Below are 26,869 nucleotides of genomic sequence, written 5' to 3'. Positions count from 1 at the left end.
TTTGAAAGCGAGCAATTAAAGACGATTAAGGATGATGTTAAATTTTTTATTAAATTTGTTTGATGTGGTAGGAAGAAATGAAATTAAATGATGTAAAATGTTTTAACTAATTCTTTTTTTTTTTTAATTTCTATGAAAAGAAAACGGCAAGAAAGTCAACATCATGGTCTTCTCAACCTTTTCCACAACAATCCTCAATTCATCAAAGCTAAAACAATAGAAAGCTACTTTGATAGGAAAGAGAGTTATGGAAATGGCAAAAGAATAAACAATGGGTTAAGAAGATGAGTAGTGAATGATGGAATTTGCTTTAGGAGAAAATTGGATTCCAAGAGAGATAGAAGGGTTTCTAATTTGTTGATGAGATTGGATTTAATGAAATGAATAGTTAATTTATCCATAAATATTTGTTATGTTCACTAAACCCTAACCTATATCTAAATATTAAAGACATTCTTTCTTAAGACACATGGCACACACCCACTATCTCTTTTTCTTTTTTCCTTTTTCTAAAAATGGTTAATTTTCAATTTTTTCCTTCTAATTTGTTTAAATTTAAGATTTAATCATTATAGTTTAATTTCTAATATAAATTTGTCTCGATATTTTTATAATTTTATTGATTAGTTAAAATAGTTAATATCGTTAGCTTTTCAATTAAAATATTATGTGGTTATACATTGTAGTAGCCCGATTTTTAGTGGTGTTGAAAAAGGTGGTTTCTGAATCCCATTTTTGTAAATCGAGTCCGTAAATATTAAATATAAATATTTAAAAAGTTGGTATAATAGGATATTAGAGTTTCGTCCTTCAATTTTGTCTTTTAATTACTGAGGTCCAACATTTGTTGTGGATATTCAAATACATGTGACGTAGGTTTAGCTCAAACGACTAACCTAATGTTGTTTTTAAAGGTTTAGCCCAGACAAGTAACCTGACATGTATATATATTCAGCTTGGAAAAGTAACCAAATGTGTCGTAATAAAGGTTTAGCCCGAACAGGTAATGTAACACCCATAGCCCGGTTTGGTTGTTGGACCCAAGCTATAAGATATTACCACCCAAATATGTATCCAACTCAGATTTACTTTCTTGTTCAACTTGTTTCTTCTTATTAAGGTACATTTTCTTGGCCAAGCCCATTGCCATTTCTGACTAATCTATTTCCATTGAACTGGAAAGATTTGTCGAAGATTTAGATTTACCTGCAAATAATTAAATTTTCCCGACATTAAAAATATACTCATTGAACAAGCAATTCAATTCTTTATCAATCATTTTCATAATGTCATTAGCAACATTAGGAAAAATCAAGTTGACCACAAAGTCCAAAAAGTTCATTTTACATTGTGGATCAAGGATAATCGCCAAGTAAACAATCAAAGATAATCGCCAAGTAAACTAGCATGTTGGTTTTGTTTCCTTCACCCCCAATACTTATTATACTTATCTCGTATTTTGGAAGTCATAGAAATCATGTCTAAATCTCTACAATCTTGCCACCCATAAAAAAGGCAATGCACATCTGTCAATACTTCAAAAAGTGAATGAAAGGTAACATGAAAAGATTCTGACACCTTCAGTGTAAGATGATAAAAAGGCTTTAACACTTTTATAATTCTTCGACCAATTTCCCAATCATCAAATGTAGGAACTCTATCTCTAGTAGTGAGGTCAAGAAAAATTTATGATCATCACGTACATATGATTCAAATGCACGTTCATATTTTTCTGTCACCTTTAACATCATATGTGTTTAGTTCTATCTAGTAGGCACATATAAACACAATTAAGGCTTACTACCTATCATTTCTTATTTTTCTCGTTGGTTGAATTTCGTCAACCTCCATAGTGATGTTTTTATATACCTCACAACACCTCTAACTCGATCCACAAACATAGAAGCATCATTAATACTATATTGCATAATGAGATTAAGAATGTGTGCAACACATCTCATATGCATAAATTTCTCATTTGCAACAGAAGCATTTCGATAATTCAATTTCATTCTCAAATAATCAATGGCAATACTCTTGATAGATTCATTATCAACCGTAATAATGAAGACCCTTTCAATCCCTCAATTTCGAAGACATTTTTCAAGGGCTTCACCTATGCTTTGACTTCTATAAGAAGATATTTTGTAAAAATTTATAATCCTTTTTTACAACTTCCACTCATCATCCACCTAATGTGTTGTTAAAACCATGTAAGATATCATTTGCAATGAAGTCCAAGTGTCTATTGTCAAACAAACTCTACTTATATCTTTTTCAAAATAATTTTTCATTACACTCTTCAAGGAGCTAAATAAATTAAGGCAATCCCTTCTAATTGTCCAACGAGATAGAAGACTAAACTATGTCCATGCTATAGAAAGAAAGTATTTGAACCACTCTCCCTCTGCAAGGCAGTTCATCCAAAATTATCATATGAACCAATTCCTTTCTAACAACATCTTTGTTAAACACCCAAGTTTATAAATCTATTTTTTTCTTGGTGTAACGCCCTGAATAATTAATTTCTATTTCTATAATTATCCAACACAAATGTGTATCTTCTTCAGTGGTTAAGTGTTCTGGGTGTGTGAATGATGTATTAGGTTAAAGTCTTACATTTGCTAAATTTTGTTCTTTTTTTATCCTAGCCTTATCCTTGTTGAATGGGTTTATATTAAAATGTCTATTAATTTATATCAGAATGAGCTTGTTGGTTTGAGTGGTAAGGAAGTTAGTGTGTTGGAGGTTTTGTGTTCGAATCCTTGCGTTAGCAAGGGTGTTAATTTTTGTTCAGTTGATTAATAGAGTTTCGGTTGAGCTAAAAGTCTGATAATTTATTTTCCTCGTTCAATGTTGACGAGATCTTTACATTTCTTTCCTTGTAGCAAAGCAGCTGTAGGGTTTTAGTGTGTTCCGTTGCTTCAGGCTTTTTACTTTAATATTCTTCTCTCATATCCAAATTGTCTAGGTCGAGGGCTTAGCTCGTTAACTTTTCCTCTTACGAACTTTGGCCCTTAGCCACAGGTTCTCTTACCTACTTGACAAACAACATGTGTCACTGCTTCGCCGTGTGCTGGTCCGATCGTAAGAAGCCTATGTCAATACTCATTGGGAATTTGATCTTCATGCAGAAGGTTGTCACCACCATTCTCACCATCCTCATTATTGGTCTTCCAAAGATGACGTTATATGTCATCGGGTGGTCCACTACGTAAAATTGGATATATTCTGTAGTCATATGCTCACTGTCCCTCAAGGTGACTGGTAATGTGATTAAACCTTTCATATTGACAAGGTGGTTCGTAAAACCATACACTAGGCTAGCCTTAAATAATGATTATTTTTAAACCCATTTTTCTATACACTTCCCACGAAATGATTTCCACTGTGCTTCCGCTATCAACTAGTATTCTCTTGACTTTGAAGCTGGCGACCATTGCTGAGACTACTATCGGGTCGTTTCCCTCATCGTCACAGATTAACTTTTCGTCACCGCTTTTGAACTCAACATTTCACTTTTCCTAATGCCTTGGCCTTTTCAGAGTACTAAGCGACTTTACACCTCTCATATGTGTTCACATTTTCGTGTTCAAATGCATCTAGTCGTCGTCGATGGCTATGATTACATGAATGGTGTCTCGCACCTTCTATTTGCCTTTGGGGTCTGAACCTTGCGAGCTTTGGCCTCGCTGTGGGCCTCTCTGGTTTACGAATTGAATGAGTTCACCATTCTATACTGCTTCTTCTGTGGCATCTTTTAGTGTGAAGAAGTCTTCCATCTTGTGCTTCATATTATCATGAAAGGCACACCGGTTATTGGAGTTCGCTCTTCTATCGATACTCTACATTAGGGGAAGTTTGGGGAGGATACCCGGACTCTTCACCTGGTTGAAGATGTAAGTTTGCGTGGCATTTAGCGGGGTGTAGGCTTCGAATCTCCCTTGGGGGGTAACGTCTTGCGTACTCTTACTGGGGCATCTGAGGGTTTCTTAATGTGTCATCTTGGGTTAGGGCTCTTTGCGGCCTATCAATCTTAACTCGTAAAGATTGGTTGACGGGGGCGTGTCTATTGCACGATCCTTCTCTATTTCTGGGTTACTGGTTTTTTCTTTGAAAATTAACTTGGGATTTTTTTAATCTCTTCTGTCTTTGCGAACTTATGGGCTCACTTGTATAGGTCAGCTAGGCTTTGCGGCTTGTTATCTGTGAATGAGTACTGCACATGGTCATTTTTTACTCCCATGATGAAGGCATCAATCGCCGACTGGTCTTCTAAGTTTTTCATGTTGAGGGTCGCCGCGTGGAACCTCTTCACGTAATCTTGAAGGGACTCACATTCCCCCTGCTTCACTGACATCAGCCCCATGGGTGTGTTCATGATCGCTCGATGGGCCCTGAACCTACCAAGAAACATTTGCCCCAACTATGAGAAGTTGTGGACTGAGCCCTACGGGAGAGAAAGATACCAGTCCTTGGCACTTCCTTTCAGTGTTGTCGAAAAGGCTTTACACTTGGCCGCGTCTGACACCCTCAGCACGTTCATATAATCGTTATATTACATAGATGGGCCCACAAGTCCCTTTTTTCCCTCGAACTTGTCTTTAGGTACCTTAAAATCGCTTGGCAAGCCCACTGTTGCAATTTCGGGAGCTAGCGGGTTGTTGGAGCAGAATAATCAGTCCATATCCTGCAACTCAATGTGCAGCGCTCGCACTTTATGACGCACCTTATCCATTTTGTTTATCTATTCTTTCATTTGTATACTCGGGGCTTCATCTTGGGTGTTGATGTTGCCTTGGGACCTCGAGTTGTCTGCATGCGCTTTTCTTCACAATTTTTCGTTCTGTCTCAATAACTTTTGCTAGAAGACTTGTTCCACAAACCGTGCTTCTTGGGCAGCCACCTTTTCCCTCATGAACTTCATTTATTCCCTCCCAAGAATTGTTGTGAGGGTGCCTCCTGATTGAGCGGAGATGGCAGTTCCTGACTCGATGAGAGATTAAGGTCTAACAAAAGGGCAGGCCTACGATAAACCGCATTGTTAAGGTTTTCGGGCCTATCTGTGAACCATGCGACAAACAGGTCTGCCTCATCATGCTGGGCATCGGAACGCGACGCTTCGGCTTGCCTGGAGGAAGAGTTGAAGGAAAAGCTTCGTTTGGGTGAGTCATTTGATTTTAAGGTTGAAGGAAACTGAATCATACTAGAAAAGATCTGTCGATTGGAAGTAAATCCACGCTCACCGCACCAATTGTTGAGCCATGATTTTCTCATATCCCCTTGAGAGGGATGTTGGGTGTATTTATACATGCTCCTATCGTTACTATTACAGCTCATAATTGGGCCCACCATTTTGTCTCGGCCTTGGGGCCTCCGGTACTAATATTCCCTACCTCTGGTGCTGACATTCTCTACGCCCCTGGTTTTTTAGATGCGTGGTCCTTTCTAATCTGGAGGCTGACATCCTCAGCGAGCTTCGTACCCGTTGGTCATGAGTCTGGATTACTTGTAGGGCTTGCAATCCTTTCTGTGAATATAGTTCGCGACCCCATCATGCGAGGTGTGCCCGTGAACTCTTCTTGCGAGCTGTTTTGTCGAATCCTTTTAGGACGTTTGGGTTGGCGATTACAAATATATAACATCCTTAATTGTGCATTTTCGAAATTGATCAAAATTAAATTACTTCATTTAAAAAAAAAGACCAGTTTGCTCCATATTAACGTTCTTTTTAGCTTATTGTTTTAGCTCCTTAGCAAACTTTCTATAAGAAAAATAACTTTTGAAATAAAACTATTAATTTGAAAATTTATATTTTTACCTTATTGTTTTAACTTATTAGCAAATTTTCTATGAGAAAAACAACTTTTTAACTAAAACTATTAATTTGAAATTTTATTTTTTTACCTTACTGTTTTAACTTATTAGCAAACTTTCTATGAGAAAAATAAGTTTTCAAATAAAACTATTAATTTGAAATTTTATTGGAGATGATGACAGATATATATTTTTTATTTCAAAATTGTTTTGATGTATCTGAGTTTATAAAATTAGATAAGTTTATTCATCGTTACTTTTAAAAAGTATTTTAGAATCAATAATATTTTTAAAATTATAATCAATATTAAACAAATAACTCTTGAAAGTATTTTATTTTTTGTTTGGTGAAATTAAAGAAAGTTAAGTCTTAGTGCGAAATATAAGAGGTCCAAAAGCATGTGCTAGCATCAAACCCAAAAAGGAACAAAAGCATGTAAATTCTTAAATGATAACATTTGAGTGAAGCCTACTCCCTAAATTTGGCGGAGCATTAATACATTGATTTCCTTCTCTGAAGGTATGCTTAATCGTAGTCATCGGGATACTGATTACTTTAGTAGCATCAGGCAATCATCAACTAATGTTGCTTTCTCTGGGTTTCCTAGAGAGGAGTCATTGGTATTTAGCTTCTTCTAGCCTTGTTTAGGTGCCTGCCATGAAACTATAATTGTCGTTGGGGGGTATTTCCGCTGGAGACAGAGCAAATAATTCCCCCGCCCCACTGTGGCTTGTTGTCAAAGTGAAATTTATCGTGGTGTGCATCTGAAGATGTGCTATTACGTCGCAACCATAATTCCCATAAAGCAAAGGAGAAGATAAGCTACCAGGGTAACTTAAGCTTGTTGCACCAGTTTTTGCATTCCAGATTTTATTTTATTTCATATTAATATAATTATATTTATTTAATATTAATATAAAATTTTAATTTGTTATATATTTTTTAAACATTCATTTTTATATATTTTTAAAATATATTATTATATTCTTTGAAAATATTTATATATTTTTTAGAATTAGGATCAAATTGAGAACATTTGTCAAATTAGAAGGTTGTTTTTTTAAATTATGAATAAATCTATATAATATGTAAAAGTTGAGGGATAAATTTGTTATCACACCGATTTTTTAACTGACACGTAAGATTGTCTTTTGTGATTTTAACGGGAGTGACCAAAATGATCTAACTATGTAACATGAGTGCTTAAATTGCAAAGCTTTTATTTTGGGCGTTTAAAATGAAAATTTTTTTATAGTTGAGTGACTATCTATATAGTTTACCCTTTTAATTAATAGATTTTTGTTTGATTAAATTAGAAAATATATTTATAATATAAAATGTTAAAAATTAGGTTTTTAATATTAAAACTAAAAAATGAATGTAATGGGTTGATATTAAATTTAAAAAGGAAGAGTTGTTAATTTTGTTTAATTAAAATTGGTGGTTTACACATACAAATTAAATTGATATCTGGTATTTATTCTCATAATATTTTTTTGATTAATTTTAAGATATTTATATCTTTATTAAAACTCTAGGGCCTTTCATATCTCAATGTTTTATAAAGTTGTATAAAATAAATAAATCAAACTTTTAAATTTTATTAATAAATAGTAACTTAGTATTTTAATTTATTGGTTATCTAAACCAAGATTAATAATTGCAATATACGTGATTATTCCAATCCAAATGTTATTTTCACAAAAGATAAAAAGGCTAATTAACTGATTTGATATATTTATATATTAATTGTTATATCAAAACTAAATAAATACAAATTTTAAATAAATAAAGTTGGATAAATATTAAACTATATATTTTATTGTTTTAAATTATATTAATTTTATTATCAGACAAAAGAGAGATACATATTTTTCATTGAAATTCTTTTATTTTTTGTATTATATATATATATATATATAATATTAAATTTTAAATTAATAAAGAAAAGTTAGAGGATGAGTGGAAGGTATACAATCTTTTATAAGATTGAAAAAGAAGTGCAGAATCTTAGCGAATCAAAGTATTCGTTTCTTCCATCAAATTATTTCTTATTTTCTTTAATTTTAATCTAAATTATTTTAATATAATATCACAACATAGATGTTATATACAAATTTTGTCATTTTATAGAAAAAAAACTTTTATTTAGTACTGTTTACTGTGGTTTATCAAATGTTGAGTAATTTTCAACAATTTACCAAGCTTATTTTTTAAAATATATTCCAGTTAGTTGCTGTTTCAAATTTTGCTTAAAGATTAATAATTGTTAATATGTTGAGTACCAAAGTAACAATTATCCCCAAACTTTTCTCAGGATAGGATCTGGCAAAACAGAAGGTGGTTTTTGACAAGTGGCATAAAGTCTCTTTTTCAAAAGTTGGTATATATTCTAACAACATTCCCTACTATTAGAAAAATACCTCGGAAATGGGCTATTTTATCAAAGTGACCCAAAAAATTTTAATATTTATAAAAATGACTCAGGTTCAAAAACAATCACCAAAATGATCTGAAATGAACAGTAAAATAGGATTTTGGCCTGTCAATGGCCACCACCAACTCGTATTTTTGACTCATGGTTTCCTGATAATTGTGTCAGCCTTTAAAAAATTAATTTTTTTGGTTTTGGCCTGTCAATGGCCACCACTAACTCATATTTTTTTAAAATCGTATCAAATCGGTATACAAAAATACCAGTATTTAAAAAAAAATTTGGTGTTGGCCAAGTAAAAATAAAATAAAATTTTTCCATTATACAAGTACAAAAATAAATCAAAATTTTTTTTGTGCTGGCCTGTCAATGGCCACCACTAAGTACAAAAAAAAATCAAATTTTTTTGTGCTGGCTTATCAATGACCACCACCAAGTACAAAAAAAAATTAAAATTTTTTGGGACTAGCTTGTCAATGGTCGGCGCCAGACTCAGTATTAAAAAAAAAATTGTTTTAGCCTTGTAATGGCCATTGACAGGCCTGCACAAAAAAAAATGTATCAGATATATATATGTATTTTATCTTCTATTTGAGTTTTTGTTTTCTTTTCGTTTGCTTTAAAAATTTTAGTTTTTTTTTTTTTGTCGAGAAGAAAGCAAAAAATTTTTAAGATGAGTTCTCAAATTTTGTTTGTTTATGTTCATTTCGATGGAGAAATGATCAATACAAATGAGGAAGGCTGTGTATTTCGAAGTCGGAAAAAAATAGGAATGAGATTCAACAAGCGTGTTTCGTTGTCGGATTTAAAACGGAAAATCAGTACAAAGATAGCAAGCCGTTGCCGAAAGAAAATGTTGAGACTGTTTTACAAATTTCCGATTTCAACTGATCCGCTAAAGTTCTCGGAAATGGAGCTTGAAGATGATGATGATTTAGGGACAATGATAGCAATTTATTGCCCCTTTGAGATAGAAAATCACAACCCGATTGAGTTGTTCGCGGAGATAGCTGAACCAAATTCGATTCAAGTTGTAATTCCAGCAAGCCAGCACTCTGGAATTGATTTTGATCTTAACGTCTCCTGGGAAGATCAGTCGGATTTTGGACGATTAATGCCAACTCTTAAAAATCCAAACATAGGTGGATGTTCGTATAACATCCCAAACCCGTGTCCTCGTCTAGAGATCCATCCAGAGGTGTTGGCCACCATAGAAGATAGTGATGAAGGGTCCGATAATGATGATCAGTCCCACCGTGATCCAAACGATGATTTCAGTGACCCCGATTTGGATGACATCCCTGAAGACATAGACGAGGAAGGGTCGGTGGAGGGTGAAAATGCAAACCCTTATTTGGCCGGGAACACAGGCTCTGGTATAGTTATAAGAAATAATCCAGGGTCGTTCATGACCGATGTGGATCCTGATGCGGGTGTAGCACGCGAGTTCCCGGAATATACAAATATTGTACCAGCTCACCTAGTTGACGAAGAATTCGGTGATGAAGAGTTGTTTGTGGGACAATAATTTGATAATAAAAAAACTGTTTACATGCTATAAAACAACTTAGCTTGAAGTTAGGTGTGGATTATAAAGTAACGAAGTTGATGTAGTCTTTGTACGTAGGAGAATGTTGGAAAACGTCAAATGGTTGTAAATGGCGTGTCCGAGCCGCGTTAATGCAGCGGACGCAGATGTGGATGATAAGGAAACTAGAAGGTCCACACACATGTTGATCTATATATTGGGATGGACAAAAAGGGTTCGGGTTGGGACGCTTTAAATTGGGCGCAAAAACATGAACCATATATCTTTTTATGGAATATGTAACATTCGAGGCGCCCTCCCTTGTATGTCTTAGAGGGAGGGTTCTCTCCTACGCCTGAGTACGCAGCATGGTATATGGCATACGGGAAACTCTTTATATTCCAAGGTCAATACATGTTGATCCAAAAAGACGCACAACCGGAATCTTCTCGATGGCAACCAAGGAACGCACGAATGCGCAGTAACTGAGTTAAGCCATTTAGTAACATCGAGTCCGATACTGCATTGAACCCCGACCTCAAGCCACAATATGAAGCATCTAGCTCATCATCACACAACCTGGATCCGAATCAGCTGCTAGAAATTCCTCCATCGTTCGAGGATATTTTTGGTGACGACATTGAGCCTCAACATTCAACACGATCCGAATCGTCCTCATACCACCCGGAGATCCATCCCGAAGCACGTACACCCACCACTGAGGATATTTTTCCATCGGCACCTCCGATCACGCAATACCCATTTACTCCCGATTATGGTGTATATGATTATTCTACTTTTCAAAGTACACAGGACGGGACACCAGATACCGGACAGAGCAATTACCAAACGCCTGAACGAGGTGCACGGCATCGTCGACGGAGGCATCTGGACCGTTACACGCCGGCGCTGGGGACGTCACCGGGATCGCGACAATTTTAAATTTTTTCTGTTAATTTTTACTTTATTTTTAAATTATTCTGTAAATATTTCTTTTATAATGAAATTATTCTGTTTTTTAATATTAATTTAATTTCTCTAAAATAATTATTTGTTTGAATAAATTACTTTGAAATATTTAAAAAATTGAATATGTAATAGTACACGACAATTTTAATTTATATACACAATAAAATACAACCATTCTACAATATTAATACAAAAACAATATAAAATTCAAACAAAAATAATATGCACTATATTAAATTTAAATTCAAACAGATGGGTAAAATTAATACACGAAAATTTTAAATTCAAACTTTATATATTACAGATTAAATTAAATTTACAAATATAAAAAATAAAATTCTAAGAAATTAATACACGAAAATATAAAAATGAAACCTTAAATCCTAAACAACTATATTAAATTTATAGATATAAAAAAATACAAACATTGTTAAGAGTTAATACAATTTATTTTCAATAGTAGTTTCTTCACAATTAATTGTCTTCTACTTGAATCAGGTCTACGTTGCATCAGTACAAGATAATTGGATATCTGAAACGGTCAGTAAAATTAAAAAAAAACCTTTGCATGAAGACTCTACTAACCGGTTCCAACCACAACCTAGTTGCAGAATAAACACTATTGCATCATAGATAATGTCCATTTGCGTTGGACAACTCGATTAGCCATCTATGGTGCAAATAACCGTTCAACCCTTAATGGCATAACCTTTAGGGTGGACATGACAATATATAATTCAACTCCGTTAAAACATGACAGTATATAATTTAACCCTGAAATTCAGTTGTACACTATGTAAAACTCCCATCTACAATTCACTAAAAAAAACCCATTTGATGATATACTACAAAACACTCTCATTCTGATGGCTCTCTCAATTTTTTTTCTCATTCCATTTGCACTATCAGAACCTAAACCACCCACCATATATAAGGTTTGGTGCCGACCATTACAAGGCTAAAACAAAATTTTTTTAATACTGAGTCTGGTGCCGGCCATTGATAGGCCAGTACCAATTTTTTTTAAAACGCGTACTCTGGTGCTAGCCATTGACAGGCCAGCACAAATTTTTTTTTTCTAAAACTCGTACTTTGGTGCTGGCCATTGACAGGCGAGCACAAAAAAATTTTGATTTTTTTTTTGTACTTGGTGGTGGCCATTAACAGGCCAACAACAAAAAAAAAAAGATTATTTTTTGGTACTTGGTGGTGGCCATTGATAGGCCAGCACAAAAAAATTTTGATTTATTTTTGTACTTGGTGGTGGCCATTGACAGGCCAGTACTAAATTTTTTTTAAATACTGATATTTTTGTATACCAATATGATACGATTTAAAAAAAATACGAGTTGGTGGTGGCCATTGACAGGCCAAAACCAAAAAAATTAATTTTTTAAAGTCTGACACAATTATCAGGCAATCATGGGTCTAAAATACAAGTTGGTGGTGGCCATTGACAGGCCAAACCCCATTCTACTGTTTATTTCAAGTCATTTTAGTGATTGTTTTTGAACCTGGGTCATTTTTATAAATATTAAATTTTTTTAGGTCACTTTAGGAAAATTCTCAAAAAATTCGGTGATAAAAAATAAAAATTTAAACAAAATTAAGTAACTGTAGTTATATATAAAATCTTTATAAAACAACTAAAAATAAAAAGAGTATAAAGGATTCAACCCAACATTAATAAAATTATACATAAAACTTTTACTGCTCCATCTATAATTTATTCAAATAATATAATTTTATACCAAGATTTTACTTTCATTTACCTCCTGAGTGCCACATAATCTAATTTTTATTATGTTAATTTGATTGCCAAAAATATAAACTAAAATGATAGAAATAACAAATATATTTTTATTAATGTTGGGTTGAATCCTTTAAATAAAAATAAATACAACACATGGTGAAACTTGAATGTAGGGCACCATATTCTTTAAATCCTCAATTTTACTATTTAAAAAAACTAATTTATGTTTTATTTTTTATAAATGTTTTATCCTCATTGTGAGTTTAATATAATCTAGTTATAAATAATTATTTTTATATCCAAAGTAATATAATCCTCGATCTTTAATACCTATGTGTTAGGTGGCATAAAAATTATTGTAACAAATACTCTATTTTTATAATTAATTTGTTTTACCCTATTTTTGTAATTAATTATTTAATTATTTAATATTATTTTATATAAAAAATCAATTTAGTTCTTGTATTATTAAAAGAATAAAAAGTCAAATATTAACAAAGCTGACATTTACTATTTATAAAATGTCATTTATTGTTCGTTACTTTTTTTAAAGTTTGTATTATCCTGCAAATGAAATCTTTTATTTAGGATTGAACTTAAAATAACAAAAAATCATGTCATTTTTTAAATAGTAAATATTAAATGGGTAAATTATTATCAATCACTAAATTATGGGTAAGCTTTCGTTTTGGTCACTGAATTATTCAAAAGTTTTTATTTAAGTCGTAGGACTGTTAAAACCGATGCTATATGGCTTTTTCTATTTACATTGTTTGCACCAATCGGAAGCTTTCTTTCTTTTTCTTTTCTATAGTTCAAGTTCTATTTCATGAAACAACTTTAGATATCACGAATCTGCGAATCAAAATTTCAAATAACTTTTTTCTTCGATCTCCGACATTGACCTTTAGATCAACTTGGAATTAAAGTATGTTTTCCTACTCGTCGATGAATACTAATCTACCTACTGATTGTTGAATCGTCACTTAGAGCTTGTTGGTGAAACTTTTTTAAAAAAAAAAAGCTTAATTGCCTAATGGCTTAAATAAAATTAGTGACTTAAATGAAAACTTTTAAATAATTTAATGATCAAATTATAATTTTTTTAATTAAGTGATTAAAACAAAAATTTAATTATAATGTAGTCACTAACTTAAAACTTTTTTTACAAGTAGAGGGACAATTTAATAATAGAATTGGACAGAAATATCTTGACCCAAATAGTGCGTATAGTGCTTTCGCAAAGAGTGGTTTATAATCCAATAGCATATTAAGCTTCTTAAAAAAAACCAGGAGCATCTTGTTTGGCTGAAGAAAAGAACAATTTTGGTTCCTTTCGTCTCACATAACATAAGGATTTCTGCACCAAATATTCGGGTTTGCTTTGATGAAATGAGGTAAGCCAGCGTGTATACATATATTCTTGCTTTACCAAACCCCCAAAACTTTTACTGTGTTTCTTTATTCTGCTTGTTTACATATAATACGATATAAATAAACCAATTTTATCAAAGAAAATAAGTGGAAGATGAGATGGGTAATTTTCTTTCTAAACGGAAGCTGAAACAGATGCAAATTTTTGAATATTTAAAAAAAAGAACATCCATGGCCGCCGCACCGCTGCAAATTTCTACTCGAGGAGGGGAAAGCACTGCTCCGATTAATGAACCTTCCGGGCCACAAAGAAAACAATCTACAAAGCATAAGTATGGGTTTATTCCTGATCATTTCTCAACCTTCGATCAGGTTCCCTCTCCAACTTTAAATCTAGTTCAAATATCTTCTTCTTTATTATTATATTTTTGTTGATATTTGGAGGGGGCATAATTCGCTAGCTAATGGTATTTTTTTCTTCTTTTTTACACATAGTAAGAGAAAATGTTTAATTAGGTGAGTTGAATTTAAAGTTCACTTAGGTGTGATGATGCTGGGATTAAGTCATTTTGGAGCTGATTAGTTTAGAGTCATTTGGTGCGTTTGGGGGGGGGGGTACTGGATTATAGAGAAGAGAGAGGAGTTGATTTTTGTATTATTATATACCATAATGTTTTAAATATAAAGTAACCCAATAAACACGAATTATTCCATTTCAATTTGTATAACATATTTCATGGATAAAAAGTATGTAGCATGCCAATTTTAATATTTAAAAAAAATAATAATGTCGCACTATGAAGTCTACTCCACTAGTATCTTGTCACTTGCCGCGCGCTTCATGCAGCGTGTCCCAAATTTCCAAGTCAATCATAACTTCAACTTATTAATCATAGCGTAGGCATGCTTCAGAGTTGATTTATCAATTCAGCCGCATAAATTTGACAAATAAACTTGGTAAACAAGTTAAAAATAAAAAATAAAAAATAAAAATCTCTTTTGGATAAAAATTTCGACTTTATTTTAAAATTGAATTTTTAAGAAATAGAAAGATAAGCTTCACTGCCTTCATGTTTACAAGTTCACTATAGCTAAAAACTCCGAGTAAAATCACATGCAAAGGAATTATGTGTTGGTCATTATACCTGCATGAGCAGCTAATTCGTTATATAATTCATCTTAGGGGCAATGTATTGATGTTATAGCATAATCATGAAACATGTATGTTGACATCTCTCAAGTCCTGAATAAGCTCCTCTTTTACTGCAGGTTACCCAGGCTTTAAGAGAAGCTGGTCTAGAGTCGTCTAATCTCATACTCGGAATCGATTTCACGAAAAGCAATGAATGGACAGGTTAGTTTCCACCAATTTAATGAGCAATCCTGATGTAGGGAAGCAATTCAAAACCTGCCATTACTTTAGCTTCTATTTCAAGAAAGATCAATTTTTTTATTTCCCAACTTTCTGTTGTTTCTTTTTTGGTTTTTTAATTGGTATCTTTGAAGCCCGTACGTCAATGTTTTTATTGAAGGCAAAGTATCATTCAACAACCGGAGTCTACATGCAATTGGTGATACACCAAATCCGTATGAGAAAGCCATCTCCATCATCGGAAAGACTCTGGCTCCATTTGATGAAGACAACTTGATACCTTGTTTCGGCTTTGGTGACGGTACGATGTCTGCTCCAGTTGTTAATCTTTCCTCTACCTTTTCATCTGTTGATCTAATAGAGTTGCTGGTTCGAATGTCACAGCTACCACGCATGATACGGAAGTGTTTAGCTTCCACAATGATCATTCATCTTGCCATGGATTTGAAGAAGTCTTAGCTTGTTACAGAAAGATTGTTCCAAACTTGAGACTAGCTGGTAATTCACATTTTTCCTTGGTCTTGGCAATTTTAACATGTCCATTTTGACATGATTTCATGAATACTTCATTTGTGCCAAATTGTAATGGCATCGAGCATGTATGGTGTCACCTAGGACCAACTTCTTACGCACCTGTAATCGATGTTGCTGTTGACATTGTGGAAAATAGTGGTGGTCAATTCCATGTCTTAGTTATCATTGCAGATGGCCAGGTTCTATCTCATGCCTACTTTTTCTCCTTGCATGAGTAAATTCACCTTTATTGCTTTCTCTCTCTCACTCTCACTCAATGTATGTCCGAATTTGTTTTCTTTTCATGTTGATTATGAAGGTCACACGAAGTGTTAATACAAGTGACAGAGAGCTCAGTCCACAAGAAGAAAGTACAATCAATTCAATTGTGAATGCAAGGTACAACCTTATCCTATTGATCCCTTCTTGTTACTTTAGCCTTCAGTGACCATTAAAGCCGTCCTACAAAGAAACCATGCTATCTGATTGTATATTGTCAATTATGATTCAATCGTGCTAAAGCAGAGGCATTTTTTTTTTTTCCAAATTCCAGCTTATACCCACTGTCGATTGTTCTGGTTGGTGTTGGTGACGGACCTTGGGATGATATGAAGAAATTTGATGATAAGATTCCGGCACGCGAGTTTGACAACTTCCAGGTTTCGATCATGCTAGAAGAAAAAAAATAAAAAATAGTGTGATAATTATAGCAAACTGATTAATAGGATGAAAAGGAAATGTATTTTGGTTTTCATGTCTAGTATTTTTGTGCAGTTTGTTAATTTCACAGGGATTATGTCCAAAAATATAAGTCTAAAAGAGAAGGAAACTGCTTTTGCGCTTGCTGCTCTCATGGAAATCCCTTTACAGTACAAAGCAGTGATAGAACTTGGCATTCTTGGGTGAGTTAATCTTCAATAAATTAACTTAGTTTGCTCTCAACTATGAAACTTGTAATTTACCCAATTATTATTAACATATGAAATTGCATTGAACAAATGAAGACAACGAACTGGAAAAGCCAAGAAAGTAGTTGCACGGCCTCCCCCAGTTTCCTACCGTAGACCTACACCTGCTCCACCTGAGCGTATGCCGAGCAATGTCTCATCATCATCACCTGCGGATGATCAGACCCAGGTATATATATCCGTATGACATGCATGCATGCTTGCTTCTATTAAAACATGATTGGTTGTTCTTCCACTATATAATCTTAAAAAAGTGACCTTAGAGCATTTGTTCGCAAATCCCGGAAATAAGAAATGTGTAAAATGGATCAATCTTAGTTACATTGGAAATGTATAATTATTATGAATTCTTTTTGTAATATATATGTTTTTATGTTGTAAAATTTCCCCATAACTAATTATGTTTGCAATTGCAATGTAAATGTAGGCTACATGCCCAATATGCCTTACGAATACAAAGGACTTGGCCTTTAATTGCGGGCATACGGTGAGTAATTCTTTTTTTCTTTTATCCTTTAAATTCTCCCAATAAATAAGGAATTTTTTTTTTTAAAAAAGAAAATTTTGGAGTTAAAAATAATTATATATATGTTATGATGGCAGACTTGCAGGGAATGTGGGTCAAAAGTGTCGAATTGTCCAATATGCCGCCAAAGGATTACTAATCGTCTTAGGCTGTTTACTTGATTTCCATATTTATGTACAGCTTTCCAAGTGTTGATGATTTCAGACTCAGTAAATCATTACTTAGGTTTATTTTATTTTATTTTATTTTACAAATTTAATTTATACTTGTTGGGTGAGGATTTGAATTTCTGCGTTAAGATATTAGTTTGCTCATATATAAAAGTAGTTTGTTTCAGATAATTATCAATAAATACCTAGGTTTTTTTCTGAAGAATTTCATTGCTTTTCCTAATTTTCCAGTTGGTTGATGCCTAGCAAGACAACATCTTGTTAAGACAAAATCCATGATAAAAAATTAGGACATGGTAAATTTAACTTTCTAAATCTAACAAATCTTTCCACTCTGTGTAAGTTGTTAACATGTCGATGATTGCCAGCATTGCATGCCATGTACAAACATAGATGATTTCAAGTTTCTATCATTGCTTTTTTAACCAAATATACTAGTTTAAAGATTTATTTAGTAAATTAGTTGCCTTCATCATTTATTTAGTGAATTATATGAAGTTGGCACCAACTTCAATTTCTTCCATTATCTCAACTAATCATTTTATGTTTCATCACATCAGGGTTTGAATTCAACTAGTTTGAAGGAAAAAAAAAATTAGATTTCTTGTTTAAGATTTTGAAGTAATAAAATTTTGTCCTACATGCAAGCACAATTGAGGATGGAAGTCTAATACGTTGGAACAAGACACTGAAGGATTTTGATTGAATAGATGGAAGATTGAGATGATAAAACAAGTTCTGTATATGAGTTGATGGAAGTTTGATGACTAAAAAGATAAAGCAAGCCTCTGCATGAATTGATGGAAGCTTGTTGAATAATAGGTAAAATGTAAAAATAATAATGGCAAAGGTGGGGAGGCTGAATATCATATATATAGACACATTCACAACAGTTTAAGGGGAGACGTTTTTTCACCTTCATTCCTTGATCATTTTTAGCTTCTTCTTGGTTTTATCTTTAAAATCTGCTACAAAATGAGCAACATGTTTTATGTTGTGATGAACTATAATGGTTAGATTTGTAATACGGACATCGACGTAATCTTTGAGTCTAAAAGTCTAATTAACATGATGTTTAGAAAGAACATCAAGTTAGTGGAAATGAGGCGCAAATTGGAGATTTGATTAGGTTGTTGAGGTATAGATTTATTACATGTGATGATCCAGTCAAATACTTGACAATTCATTTAGCGGATGATGATATACAAACAATGGATTCAATTCACAAGTTTAATAGTATTAGAAGAGTTGACCTATATGTCGAGCTTGACAACATTGTAGAAGGACATGAGGGGTGATATTTCAAGCTCATTTATGACCACTTTAATGGATTCACAAATAGGAATGCCAGACACGACATACGAGTAGATTAATAGCTTTGTATCGTTGTTGGAAACGCCTTATATGTTTGATGAATACAATTAGACGGAGATACAATTAAGATATTTCTAATTGTAGTTTCCAACATCCAAATTCAATGATGCTCCTAATCCATACGAGGTCTGTCAACTTCTACTGGTATATACCATTTCCAACAATACGAGGGGTTGTCCATTTCTTTTGGAATACACCATTCCCAACCAAAGCAAGAAGTCTATAAGAATTTGACCGGATTGTTATTTGCAGAACTCGTTGATGATTTTAGCGATGCCGATTTGGAGACAAGGGAACCTTTAAATGCTGATGATGTTGGATAGGATAATTTGGAATTAGAATCTTTAGCTCGTATGTTGGAAGTTAACTTTAACGAGATGAGAGATCTTAAGTTTCCAGAGTATTCGTACATCACTCCAGGTTATACCACCCCATGCGGTACATATTTAGAGCAATTGGTTGCTAGTACTCAGTTTCCAATGAAAGAGGTTATCATATTATCCATTCATGAGTACAATGTTAAGGCATTCGCAAATTATAGATTGGATGTATCTACAACTTTAACATATGTAGGAACATATGTAAAATTCAGTGACGAATGCAAGCGGCAGATATGAGCCTCATTTCTAAAGAGGAAACAATTGTGTGAGATAACCAAATACAATGGTTCTCACACCTACACGGTTCCAATGTTATCCAAAGATCATTGTAAATTAAGCTCAGATATGATACCTAAAGAAATAACACTACTAGTGGAAGCAAATCTGAGGGTTCCAGTTTCAATGTTAATCGCGAATATTTGTTCCTGGTATAAATTCCAAGTATTGTATGCGAAGGCAATGAAAGCAAAGCAAAAGGCATTGGCAATTATGTTTGGAGATTGAGATGATGCTTATAGAAAATTTCGAGGTTTTAGGCAACATTGCAAAAACGAGTATCGAGCATGGGCACTATAGTTGAGTTGGAGACTTTGCCTACGTATGATGGCAATTGACTAGCCTGGGGTAAGATAATTTTCAATTGTGTCTTTTAGACATTCAATTATTGTATCGAAAGGTTTTCGTATTGTAAACCCATTGTCCAAAATAATGGTAAGTGGATTTCGAGAAATACAAGCAGATTTTTCTCCTAACGGTATCATAAGATAGGGATCAAAATGTTGTCCCACTAGTCTTTGCCATTTTAAGGGTTAAACAACTGTGGCATGGAGTTTTCTTTAAGGAATTTATAATGGTAAATTTTGAAGAAAGACAACGTATGCCTCGTATTTAAGAGAGCCTTAGGCATACATGCTGGTATAGAACATGAATAGTATGAATGGACTCATTCGTATGCTAATAATGTTTTTTTTCATCTAACATATTAGAGAAAACTTTATGAAGGATTTTAAGAACAATGATTGGTGTAAGGAAGTTGTTAACACTAGTATGATTTATTTATTATGTTTTAAGGTGTAGTCGAGATGTGGTTTAGGTTTTAGTTAATAACGCATTTCTTTATTTATGTAACAAAATACAAACTTGTTAAACCTTTGTTTCAAGAGAGGTACACAACTTTATGCTCATATGATGATAGTATCGAACCATGGCTGGCTCAAATGAAGATTGATTAAATGGCTTAATGTTATGGAGGATGACACTATGGCCACATGACCACAAACCTTGTTGAGGCTACTAACTCCGTTTTGAAAGGGAAATGTCATCTTCTTATAAACGGTGTGGTGAAATAGACTTACTTCAATATAAGCACTCTTTTTTCCAAAACGGGAAGTAGTTCGAGGTAATGATTAACGGTGGCCACACATGGTGTAAAACATTGACCAATTCTATAGAGGAAAATTAGAATAAGTCAAACTATATGTTGGTGCATGGATTCACTCAGAAGAATCAAACTTTCACAGTTGTTGAAATGGTAAGTTTGCATGAGGGATTCATTATGGGAACATACCTAGTACATCTGCATCAAAGATGGTGTGACTGTGGGAGGTTTCAAGCTTTCCTATTCTCGTATGATGATGAAATTAAAATCAATGATAAAATCTTGCTTATATCACAAGATAAATTATCATGTATCAAGATAAATTTGTAAGAAGACCACAATTAAAAACATTAGATTAAAATAGGTTCACATGTATAATAACTTTTAATTATTTAATTTTATGGGATTAATTAGTAATTGAAATTTATATTTATATCTTATTTATTGATAATTAAATTTTGAGTTAATTACATCAGCATCATGATCTTCATTTTAAAATATTTTAATTACATTTTTAAATTATTGAGGTTATATTAATAAGGTCCTTTCATTACTAAAGTTGTTAATTTAACCATTGAATAAGATGTCAAATCTTATGTGACATAATTTACCATGAAAATTTTAAAGAAAATGAGTATTCTAAAACGGATGTTATAAAAATCTTGGTTTTAGGTTTTGAAGCCTTTACAAAAGTTTTATCAAACAATGAATCTCTTTTTCTTGTTTTATTTTATCTTTAATTTAGAATTTACTTTTAAAGTTATACAACAACACTTTACTTTTTTTAAAATTTTTTTATTTTAAATTATGTCATATAAGATTTGACATTGTTGATACATGGTATCAACGATAGAATTCCAAGAAGGGAGAAAAGTTTCGGTCTAAGAGGAGAGAGGAAGAAGATAATAAAGATGGGGCTTTTTCCCGTACCCCTCTCAAATGAAGTGTTTGGGGATATTTAAACCATGGACATTTCGGGTCGAATCCCAGGTCGAGTTTTTATATATTTTATTATAATTGTATAACAATTTGTTTAGGAATTTACTCTTTGTTTAGTAATATTTATGAGAAATTAGGAAAACAAAATTGAGCAAAATTCTAATACCTTAATGTTATATTACAATGTGAGCTAGACATATTATATTCTGTTCATAGAATTTCCCTAATTATCCACTTAAGAACTCAATTTGTTTGAGTTCATTTTAGCTATTAGATTCACTTTTCATGATCTGTTAATTGTTTTCTTGTTATTTTCGTGATGGTTAGAACTGGAAATTTCTTTCCTTAACCAATTTGTGAAATGCATTGGGACGTATTGGAGTTTTGCCTCATTAGTTGAATTGAAGATAGAAAAGTTTAAAACTCATTCATATTTTGCTAATAGATATATATGATAAATCATGGATCTTAATTTTTTCCTTTCTAAACAAAACTTTTATTCTTTCCATAAAGGTCATTCTTTGTTTAAAACTCAATTTTATTCCTAACTTTGCACTAATAATATCTACTTGTTATAACACTTGATTATGTGGTATATTGTTTTCGGTAACTACGTTATATAGCTTAGTTTAGTGTCTACATGCAACTTGTTGTTATCAATGAATCAATAGTCTTTCCATTTTCTTAAAATATAATCTTTCAAATACATATTATTCTTATTACTCTTTGTCAATGTATTTGTTTCCTTGCCTTTTATAGGTTTGGTTTTTCCCAATGAGAATTTTATTTCATTTGATTTTAACATTATGAGTTTGAAAAACTTCTTTTAGCTTTAATAATCACATTGTGGTAAGTGTGATAATTATTGCTTGTTTGTGGTTTCTTTTATTTTTAATTCACTTAAATGAACTTAATAACACATGGCCTTTGTAATACCCTAAAAAATTTTACAAGAAGATATTATCTTTGATATAATAAAATAAGGAAATAAAGCGACAAAAAGGGGAAATTTTGGAGTTATGTCAACATTGGGAAGTATATTATGACATATTAGTTCAAGAAAGGATTAAATCGCAAAAGTGAGAAAAGTTTTGTTGCCCAAGAGTATGTAAATATGAAAAAGTTGAAGGACCAATGGTGTAAATATTTTAAGGGTGGAATGATCTAGAAACTAAGGAAAATGGATGGATTAGGACCAAATTGAAAAAGGTGAAGAATTTTGAGGGACTAAATTGCAATTTTACCAAATTAAGTGATGACTCAAGGATGAAATTTTAAAGGATCATAAAGGGCAAAATGGTCAATTAAAAGAGATAGAAATCTAGAAGCTAATGATGATGTTGGAGATATTTTAGATTAAATAAATAATAAATAAATATTCGTTTATTAATATTTTAATTTGATTTTTAAATGATATTTTATTATTTTATTATTTTTTTATTTAGTATATATATATATAAGAAAAGGAAGATGAAGAATTTTCCAACCCACCATTTTTCCCATGCACCAACGTGAGAAAAAGAGAGAAAGAAAGAAAGTTTTGCTTTCTTTACAATTTGGTCCTTCAACCAAAAAAATCACCATTTTCATCTAGAAATCAAAAGAATTTCCATATCCATCAAGAGAGAAAGATAACAAGGAGACTATGGGGAGCTAGAATATCAAGTTAGATTCAAGAAATAAAAGTGGGGAGAGAGAAAATCAAGTTAAATATTGAAATCAATATGACAAGGTAAGAACATCAAGATTTTAATATATTTTTAAGTTTGATATTATTGAAAAAGCATGGAAATAATGTTAATGTAAAGTTTTCGTATATATGGTCCTATATTCTTGATATGTTAGTGAAGAGAAAATAAGAGAGAGTGATGAGAAATAGTGTAGAGAAAGAAAATAAGGGTGTTATAAACATGGTAATAAACATCTTGCACTAAAACAGTTTTGGACAGCAACAGTAGGCTAACTTTTAAAAATCACCATAAATTATGGAAATCGAATTAGAGAATGAAAAAAATATGGAATTGAAGCTTATTAAGTCTAGTTTCTCACAGAAGAAACAATGTAAGTAATGAAATTGTAAAGTATGAGATATAATAAATTTTGTGAGACAAAGTCAGAATGAATTCGGGTTCCCCTGTTCTGACTTTGGAAAATCATCAAAAATTTAATAAAAATAATTAAAGGCTTAAATTTATATGTTTAAAATTATTAATGAGTCCATTTTCAATAGAAACAAACAGAACATCATCCGAATTCTGTACAAAGAGATAATTAATTTTTAGTGAAGAGGGGACGAAACTGTCAAATAGTGAAATAGGGGAACTTTAAAGAATAAACTGTACTTATTGGATAAACAAAAAATTCTGAAAATTTTATGGTAAGAACATATGTTAGTATAGATTCAGAGAAAATTTGCAGATCTCAATTGGAGGTCTATAGCTAAAGATATAATTAATTTAGTGACTATGATTCAAGTGAACAACTTGTTATGAGTAAACAAGTAAATAGTGGTATTATGTATATATCAAGAATGTGGAATGGAGTGGAGGAGGAAAAATATATGTGAATATTCAGCCAATATGAGTTTATTTTAAAATAGCTAATTTACATGTTTTAGGTTTAGGGACTAAATTGAATAAGAGTAAAATTTTAAGGGTAATTTTGTCAAAATGTCAAAAAATGACCAAATTGCATGAAATGAATTATTTTATTATTTAAATTAATAAATTGAATGAAATATTAATTTAGATCAAGATTGGGTGGAAATTCAAGGAAAATAGAAAATTGCCAAAATGTCCCTGAATTTTGGTATTTCTGCAATTTAGCCCGGTAAGTTCGTGTAACTTGAATTATATTCTTAAATGCTTGAAATGTATGTTATTGATGTGAATATGATTTGAATGTTCATTGTATGAAAATTGATGAAACATTGATATATTTGATAAAAAAGGGGAAGAAATCTTAGTTGAATGGAAAGAAAATTTGATGGATCTCTGAAAAGGAACTGACGATAAAAAGGATCTAGCCCGGATGGGTGATCCTATCCTGATATAGCCCCCCTGAAGAATATGTGGAAAATAGATTTAGCTCGGACGGGTAATCTGAATTAGGGTCTGAATTTAGCCTAAACTGGTAATTCAGATCCAAGCTTATTAGAGTAATTGTTATTGCAGGGGATTTAGCGTGGAATGGTAATCCCGACAATACTCTATGAGTTTATATTATAGGGGATTTAGCCTGGACTGGTAATCCCGCTGTAAGGATGAGGTTCGCGGGAGTGTGCTCTCTGAAATGTAAATGTGCGTACATGAATATGAATTAACGGACCCGGATTTGTACACTAAAAGTGTACCTTTGAAAATCCATCAAATTTCTGAGAAATTCAACGGGATAAATATGGAAAATAATAAGGGTAATAGAAAACATGGAATTGAATTATTATTGGAAATATATTATCGAATTTAATACCCAGTTTGGATTGAACGCGAGATTGAGTACAATCGTTCTGTGCCAAAGGATGAATTGACGGATAAGACCATAACTAGGTTATGGCATTACAAATGTAAAGGATGAATTGACGGCAAATTACCCAAGTAAACCGAGGCTCAGCATTTGTTGCGGACTTTTGTGTTTACTATCTGTTTAGCTCTCATAAGCTTAAGTTCAGCCTTCGGGCTTCTGAAAACGATGTACTCATATCCGTAAGTTGTTCTTTGAAAGGTAAAATATCGGGAGTTGTCTTGAATGGTAATATAATTATTTATATGATGCATTGAATTGGAAAGTATTTAAGTGAAAATTTTGCTACTGCTCATGAAAAAGTATTAAGGTTTAAATTAAGCAATTTTCTTATGAAATGACTTATCATGTGATCAGTTCGGGAAAGGCTTTGGGTAAATGCACTAGCTTGTGACCATGGTTGAATGATATGTTTATGACTTGTGTGACATGCATATGGAACAAGCGTGGAAAGTAAAGAAATGCAAATGAAATAAAGAAATTATCAAGAGTTAAAGTTATATAAAATCCTACTAAGCTTGGGATAATATGTTTAAGCGATACTGTGGATTTATTCACCTTGTAAGTTGATGAATATAGCTTCATAGCTATTGTGGTATCAATATTGGGTTATCCTTAATATGTATAGATTTCATAATTTAAAAGAACTAATATGATTAAAGACTACACGAGCTTACTAAGCATTCATTGCTTACGTATTTGTTTTTTTTATTTACCTTACAAATTATCAGAAGCTTGATTGGGTTGGAAACTTGTCGGAGATATATCACACTATCCATTGGTTTTATCTGTATTTTGGATGATTTGATTCTAGTTATAATGGCATGTATAAGTTAATTTAGCTAATGTTAGCTCATTAATATTTTGATTTTGGTTGGTTTCAAATATGAATGCTAGATGAAATGAAATGTTTGAAAACTAATTTGTAAATTTCGGTAATGCTCTGTAAACCTGTTCCGGCGACGGATTCGAGTTAGGGGTGTTACAGCCTTTGCATAGTCTTTACTTCTGTGGAATTTAAAGTTATTAAATTAATTCTTCTCCAACATATAAACATAATCAACGATTGTTTGCATACCACATAAGTACATGAAATGTTCATATAGGTTAGATCTTCTTTATATGTATTACAAGAGGATTGGATTTAGAAATAAGAAATAAATAATTATAAGGGATTTCTAGTTTATAACATGTTGTAACTGATAACCATGAATACGGTGGTTATTTAAATTCGAGTGCGATTGTCGGACAGTAGGTTTGCTCAAAATATCCTTTTCAGAATTTAACATAATGTTTGTTTTCTTTCGATTATTGTTATCTAATGCAAATCATCAGCTAAGAAGCAACCAATACAGAACCTGTGGGGGTTATCAGTATCAATCATTTTAAGCTTGTGTTACTCTTTATGATCATCTTTCATTTTATCTAATACATAAATGTTGTCTTTAGTTGTTTAATTTGCCACGGGCCTTAAATTGAATTTCATAATCATCAGAATATGGTATTATTCATTTTTACTTCTGTCATTTCATTAGTATTTGACTTAAATTGTCACTTGTATTTTTAGAGCAAATTGATCACATATTTTTGTCATGAAATCCATGCTAGTTTGCATGTTATTCACATAATTAGATTGAGAATAGGTTCATGATAAGGAATTATAGCGTGTATGTTATTTAATTTGATATTTGTATGCTTCTGACCTTGCAGTTGATGTTATTAAGGTTAGTTGATCTAAGATCACAGCCTTCAATTATTTTAATTCGCTGATTTAAGATCGCAACTCCTAACGGCTCGATGACCTACATTCACAGTTGATATTATCAAGGCTAGTTGATTTAAAATCGCAACCTC

General features: G+C 32.3%; 2 protein-coding genes across 6 annotated transcripts; one reads left to right on the top strand and one right to left on the bottom strand.

Annotated features, from left to right (window-relative positions):
- Nucleotides 1-4,168: 4,168 nt before the first annotated feature.
- LOC128036193 (uncharacterized) lies at nt 4,169-4,546 on the bottom strand. Its single transcript, XM_052627103.1, has 2 exons — nt 4,470-4,546; nt 4,169-4,403 (listed from the first exon to the last, which is right to left on the bottom strand). Exons 1-2 carry the CDS (start codon nt 4,544-4,546, stop codon nt 4,169-4,171), a joined length of 312 nt encoding a protein of 103 aa, XP_052483063.1.
- Nucleotides 4,547-13,733: 9,187 nt separating this feature from the next.
- LOC105784120 (E3 ubiquitin-protein ligase RGLG4) lies at nt 13,734-17,630 on the top strand. 5 transcript variants are annotated; one of them, XM_052627226.1, is made up of 12 exons: nt 13,734-13,899; nt 14,072-14,248; nt 15,146-15,230; nt 15,409-15,549; nt 15,633-15,746; nt 15,864-15,961; nt 16,081-16,160; nt 16,315-16,420; nt 16,536-16,663; nt 16,766-16,898; nt 17,157-17,216; nt 17,333-17,630. In XM_052627226.1, exons 2-12 carry the CDS (start codon nt 14,072-14,074, stop codon nt 17,414-17,416), a joined length of 1,206 nt encoding a protein of 401 aa, XP_052483186.1. In that variant the 5' UTR covers nt 13,734-13,899; the 3' UTR covers nt 17,417-17,630. The 5 variants fall into 5 exon arrangements, with proteins under 5 accessions (XP_052483186.1, XP_052483189.1, XP_052483187.1 ...); XM_052627229.1 differs by having other exon boundaries at nt 15,383-15,549; XM_052627227.1 differs by having other exon boundaries at nt 13,738-13,899; nt 14,063-14,248.
- The last annotated feature ends 9,239 nt before the right edge of the window (nt 17,631-26,869 follow it).

The sequence above is a fragment of the Gossypium raimondii genome, chromosome 13, assembly GCF_025698545.1.
Source record: "Gossypium raimondii isolate GPD5lz chromosome 13, ASM2569854v1, whole genome shotgun sequence".
Lineage (NCBI taxonomy): Eukaryota > Viridiplantae > Streptophyta > Magnoliopsida > Malvales > Malvaceae > Gossypium > Gossypium raimondii.
This window is presented reverse-complemented; position numbering and strand designations above follow the sequence as displayed.

Bases quoted from the DNA above. Each gene is read 5' to 3' on its own strand.
- LOC128036193 (XM_052627103.1), bottom strand. From the start codon at position 4,546: ATGAACGTGCTGAGGGTGTCAGACGCGGCCAAGTGTAAAGCCTTTTCG. The intron at 4,404-4,469 runs GTATCTTTCTCT...GTTTCTTGGTAG, and splicing joins AAAGGAAGTGCCAAGGACTG to GTTCAGGGCCCATCGAGCGA.
- LOC105784120 (XM_012609915.2), top strand. From the start codon at position 14,036: ATGGGTAATTTTCTTTCTAAACGGAAGCTGAAACAGATGCAAATTTTT. The intron at 16,421-16,535 runs GTTTCGATCATG...ATTTTTGTGCAG, and splicing joins GCGAGTTTGACAACTTCCAG to TTTGTTAATTTCACAGGGAT. The intron at 16,899-17,156 runs GTATATATATCC...ATGTAAATGTAG, and splicing joins CTGCGGATGATCAGACCCAG to GCTACATGCCCAATATGCCT.